Here is a 5303-nt window from a genome sequence, read left to right on the forward strand (position 1 = left end):
TTAGCAGGGCCCGCAGCCTCGGGGGACGCCGCAGCTGCCCCCAAAACCTCCAAAGCCGCCGGAGCCCCCGCGGCGTCCAGCGGAGCCGCCGAAGCCGCCTCCGACGTAGGGAACTCCTGCCGAGCCCACGGAGCTCTGCTGCGAGAAGGAGCTGAGGATGGGCCCGGGGAAGGTGACCACCGTGGCCGGGGGCTGGATCACCACCGTGGAGTCGGGGCACTGCCGCACGCAGGCCTCGTTGCAGGTGTCAGCCAGAGGGGACGTGGTGGCCACCCCGCAGCTGGGGACACACAGGCTGGAGCAGGACATCCTTGAGACAGGTAAAGGTTTCTGGAAAACATTCCCAAGGAGAAGGAAAGGTGTTAGAAAGGAATTGCATGGAAGGAGACAGAGAGAGATCCCCAAAGAGGTTTTGGGGAGCTGCACTCACCTGGGTGATGAGAGGAGTCAAGTGGAGGAGTGTGGATGGAGCTCTGCAAGGAGCTCGGCTCTTTTATACACCCCAAAAAGCCTGGGGCAGTGTCCAGGGGGTGGGGGCAGACCCTTCGTGGTAATTAGGAATGCACGCTTCATAAATCGAAGGGACGCAGGAAAACTCTGTCACCCCCCATTGTGGACATTGGTGTGGAATTGAACGGGCAAGAGAGAAGCGCTCGCAGGGCCAGTCCGGGCCCGTCATTAATTACATGACAGAACAGACACGGTGCTGCCGGAGCTGAGCTTGCAGCCCCAATAAACCCCGCTCTGGCCCTAATCCCTCACTTTGCTTACAAAGAATCCCGAGTTCCTTTGGGATGCGTCCGTGCCCAGCCCCGCCACCCTGAGCCCAGCCCGGCCGTGCCCGTGAGCAGCAGCGCCCAGCTGAGCCCGGCCTGGGGTTACGGCCAGGGCCAGCCTGTCATGGCTGCATCCCAAAGGATGCTCGGGATTCTTTGTAAGCAAAGTGAGGGATTAGGGCCAGAGCGGGGTTTATTGGGGCTGCGAGCTCAGCTCCGCCAGCGCTGTGTCTGTTCCTTCATGTAATTAATGACGGGCCACATCTCTCCTCCAATGGTCCAGGACACATTTCCACACCAATCTCCCTGATGTTGAGGTGCATAATTGTATTGCAACATTATCTTTTTGATGAAGCTTGTCAGCTGGAATTCCTAATTAGGTGTTTTTTTGTGCCACCGCTCCCTTTTCCTGACGCCCCAGGCCCTTTGGGAGATGTATAAAAGGCCCAGACCTTTCACAGAGCTCTATCCATCTTCCACAGCTTGACTCGCCTTATCAACTTGGTAAGTCCAAGCCTTCCTTCCTCTTTCCTTCTTCATCCATTTGTTTCTGAAGGAATCTTTGGGGCATTCTCAAGGAATCTTTGCGGCTTTCTCAATGAATCTTTGAGGCTTTCTCAAGGAGTCTTTGGGGTTTTTTAGATGAACCTCTGTTCCTCTTGCTCTCCTAGTGCAGAGTTAGGAGGGTTGATGTTTCACTGGTGGACTGAGGGCTTTTGGAAGCTTGAGGGTTTTCTGTCCTTTGGTTGTCAATGTTTTCTTTCTTCCATGGGCAAACAAGACCTGGGGATGGAGAGGGAAATGAGGGATCTGAGCAGGCATTTCCACGGGATGGGGCTGTGTTCAGAACATCTGAGATGATCCGGATGGGACAAGGGCTGCAGGTGCGAGAGAGGATTTGGGATGATCCCTTGGCCTGAGCCGTGGCTCTGCCTTGCCTTGCAGCTTCCCCTGCCGATCGTAAGGATGTCCTGCTCCAGCCTGTGTGTCCCCAGCTGCGGGGTGGCCACCCCGGCCCCTCTGGCTGACACCTGCAACGAGCCCTGCGTGCGGCAGTGCCCCGACTCCACGGTGGTGATCCAGCCCCCGGCCTCGGTGGTCACCTTCCCCGGGCCCATCCTCAGCTCCTTCCCCCAGCAGAGCGCCGTGGGCTCGGCTGGAGCTCCCTACGTGGGAGCTGGCTCCGGGGGCTCCTTTGGAGGCCGTGGTGGCTACGGGGGCTACGGAGGATTTGGTGGCTACGGTGGCTACGGGGGTTGGGGCTATGGAGGCTATGGAGGCCGTGGTGGCTACGGAGGATGGGGTTATGGAGGCTATGGAGGCTACGGGGGCTATGGGAGCTGTGGCTACGGGGGCTGGAGCAGTGGCCACCGCTACCTCAATGGCAACTGTGGGCCCTGCTAAGCCCCAGCGCCAGCGCGGCCTCCGACCAACAAGAGCTCCAGGAGAAACCCCGGCACATCCCGACCCGACGCTGTGTGAAGGAAAAGCTCCTCTCCTCGGGAGCCCCGTGCCAGCTCGGGAAGCACCTCTGCCTCGTCCCTGCCCCGCCTGAGCCTCGCCACGGGGCTCCTGGTGCCCCGGTGCCAGAGACTCGCCCGGGGCTGCTGCTCCTGCTCACCCGGGGCCAGGACACCCAGGGGAAACCCTTGGCCATGGCCCCGCTCTTCTGCCGAGCCCCCCCTGCCCTCCCCCTGCAATAAAATCTGTCTTGCATTGCAAAAGTTGACTCCTGGTTCTCCTTCAGCCTCCCTTTTCCGCGCTGCCCCGATCTCCTGGGTGCGAGCTGGGCTCTGGGATGCCCTGGGAGGTGCCCCTGGAGCCGGGCACGGGTGGCTCCGTGTGTTCCATGGGTGTCAGAGCCCGCAGGCTCTGGGCAGCACATCCCGCCCGGCTTGCCGTGCTGTGGCCCCAGCAGGGACCGTGGGACATCCCCAAAGCCTCGCTGGCAGCAGGAAAGGGGCCACGGGGCTCTGGCAGCAACTCTTCCCAATCCTCAGCCACAGCAGCAAACCCCACATCACCTCTGGGGCTGGGCTGGGGCTGCTCGGGCACATCGAGGGGTGCAGGGAATGGCAGCGATCCCCGCTGCAGGGCCCGGGGGTCCCGGCCTGGCCAGCTGGGGGTGGTGGCTGCAGGCCAGGGAGGAGATGGCCCCAAGCAGGAATTCCCAGAGCCCTCTCCACGCCACAGAATGAGCGCAGGGTCCGGACCAATGGAGCACAAAGCTCATGAAAGTGGGAACTTGGAGTCCCCACCCCACATAGGTCCCTTCCTTTGTCTATGGATACGTCTGAAATTGATTGCAGAGATCAACTTATCACCAAAACCTCCCTGGGTTTGGGATTTCGTATTCGTTTGTAAGTTCATCCAGATCAGTTTTAGACAATGTTATTTCATACTCTGTTCATATTATGGCAACAGTTCCGATGTATCCGATATTCGGAATATATGAAATAATATTTTATTCTTGGCTGTGTAACTCAGTGTGAGCAGGGAAAGCCAAGAGCCAGAACGCTCTGGCCGGGAGCTCGGGGCTGTGGCAAGCTCTGCTGCCGTGTCCCACGGGAGAGCTGGGTGACACCGGGGACCTCAGGAAAGGGCTGGGTGACACCAGGGACACCAGGAAAGTCAGGGTGACACCCGGGACAGCAGAATTGGCCTGGTGAAACCCGGTATCCCAGGGAGGGCTGGGAGACACAGGGGATCCCTGGAAGAACTGGGTGACATTGGGGACCCCAAAAAAAGGGATGCGTGACACCAGGGACACCAGGAAGGGCTCGGTGACACTGGGGACCTCAGGAAGGGCTGGATCACACCATGGACTCCAGGCAGGGCTCGGTGACACCGGAGATCCTGGGAAGGACTGGGTGACACCGGGGACCTCAGGAAAGGCTCCTGAACCTGCAGTGGGGGCGAGGCGGGACCAGCAACGCTCCGAGGAGCCGAGGAATGCCCGTGAGAATCGGGGGCAGGAGGGGGTCCCAGGCTGCAGGGATGTGTGAGGGGCGCAGGGCAAGGAGCGGGGGCAGTGCTGGGGCTGTTCTCCCTCTGCCCTCCCGAGCCAGCGCCTCCCCAGAGCCCCCGAGCTGGGACTTGTCCCTTGGGGGGACTCCCCTCGCCCCCCAGTCCCCACGGCCCCGGGGCTCCAGGCGGCCCCTGGGGAATGGCCCGAGTGGGAAGGGAGCTGGCCCTGGGGCGCGGGGCTCGCGTGGGGCTGCAGAGCAGGAGCCCAGGGTGGGCAGGAGCCCAGGGACAGCGGGAGAGGCTCCGTGCCGGGAGCTGAGCGGGGTCCGGCCGGGGGGACTCGGCTGCAGGGGCTGCGGTGGCCGAGGACGGGCAGGAGGAGTCCGGGCAGCTCGCAGGGCTTGTCCTGAGCCTTGTCCGAGTGGGGCTGGGCGGAACCCCCAGAACCCTCTGGGATCCCTCCAGAACCCCCCAGAACCCTCCCGGAACCCTCCCGGAACCCTCCCTGAACACTCTAGAACCCTCCCGGAACCCTCTAGAACCCTCCCGGATCCCTCCCGGAACGCTGTGGGCTCGGGTGCGGGTGCGGAGCAGAGAGCAGACGGGAGCAGGTGAACATTGCAATGCAAGCCAGCTTTTATTGGCGAGCGGGGCCGGGGGGCGGCCGGCAGAGCAGCGGGGCCCGGGCCGAGCGCTCCCCGCGTGTCCCGGCCGTGGGCAGAGCCCGGCGGAGCCCGGGCCGAGGCGCGGGGGCAGGAGCCGAGCTGGGGCCGAGCTGGGAGCGGGCAGCGGGCGCTGCGGGGCTCCGGGCGCGGCAGGAGCGGGGCAGAGCGGGGCCCCGGGCGGGCTCGGGCCGCAGCGGCCCCGGCGGCCGGAGGGGAACGAGGGATTTCCTTCCTTCAGGCGGGGGCGAGCGGGGATGTGCCGGGGGCGGTGCTGGAGCTCTGCTGGGGCTGGGGGCGCGCTCGGGCTGGGGCTTAGCAGGGCCCGCAGCCTCGGGGGACGCCGCAGCTGCCCCCAAAACCTCCAAAGCCGCCGGAGCCCCCGCGGCGTCCAGCGGAGCCGCCGAAGCCGCCTCCGACGTAGGGAACTCCTGCCGAGCCCACGGAGCTCTGCTGCGAGAAGGAGCTGAGGATGGGCCCGGGGAAGGTGACCACCGTGGCCGGGGGCTGGATCACCACCGTGGAGTCGGGGCACTGCCGCACGCAGGCCTCGTTGCAGGTGTCAGCCAGAGGGGACGTGGTGGCCACCCCGCAGCTGGGGACACACAGGCTGGAGCAGGACATCCTTGAGGCAGGTAAAGGTTTCTGGAAAACATCCCCAAGGAGAAGGAAAGGTGTTAGAAAGGAATTGCATGGAAGGAGACAGAGAGAGTTCCCCAAAGAGGTTTTGGGGAGCTGCACTCACCTGGGTGATGAGAGGAGTCAAGTGGAGGAGTGTGGATGGAGCTCTGCAAGGAGCTCGGCCCTTTTATACACCCCAAAAAGCCTGGGGCAGTGTCCAGGGGGTGGGGGCAGACCCTCCGTGGTAATTAGGAATGCACGCTTCATAAATCGAAGG

At 63.1% G+C, this 5303-nt stretch overlaps 3 protein-coding genes across 3 annotated transcripts; 1 reads left to right on the plus strand and 2 right to left on the minus strand.

The window, feature by feature from the left end:
* Positions 1-309, minus strand: LOC130263249 (claw keratin-like). Its single transcript, XM_056510784.1, has one exon. It carries the CDS (start codon positions 307-309, stop codon positions 1-3), a length of 309 nt encoding a protein of 102 aa, XP_056366759.1.
* A 1433-nt stretch (positions 310-1742) lies between these two features.
* Positions 1743-2180, plus strand: LOC130263154 (claw keratin-like). The gene has a single exon (XM_056510627.1). It carries the CDS (start codon positions 1743-1745, stop codon positions 2178-2180), a length of 438 nt encoding a protein of 145 aa, XP_056366602.1.
* Positions 2181-4720: 2540 nt separating this feature from the next.
* LOC130263250 (claw keratin-like) lies at positions 4721-5029 on the minus strand. Its single transcript, XM_056510786.1, has one exon. The coding sequence runs from the start codon at positions 5027-5029 to the stop codon at positions 4721-4723; it is 309 nt and encodes a 102-aa protein (XP_056366761.1).
* Between the last annotated feature and the right edge of the window lie 274 nt (positions 5030-5303).

This window comes from Oenanthe melanoleuca, chromosome 25, assembly GCF_029582105.1.
Source record: "Oenanthe melanoleuca isolate GR-GAL-2019-014 chromosome 25, OMel1.0, whole genome shotgun sequence".
Classification (NCBI taxonomy): Eukaryota; Metazoa; Chordata; class Aves; order Passeriformes; family Muscicapidae; genus Oenanthe; species Oenanthe melanoleuca.

Bases quoted from the DNA above. Each gene is read 5' to 3' on its own strand.
- LOC130263250 (XM_056510786.1), bottom strand. From the start codon at position 5,029: ATGTCCTGCTCCAGCCTGTGTGTCCCCAGCTGCGGGGTGGCCACCACG.
- LOC130263249 (XM_056510784.1), bottom strand. From the start codon at position 309: ATGTCCTGCTCCAGCCTGTGTGTCCCCAGCTGCGGGGTGGCCACCACG.
- LOC130263154 (XM_056510627.1), top strand. From the start codon at position 1,743: ATGTCCTGCTCCAGCCTGTGTGTCCCCAGCTGCGGGGTGGCCACCCCG.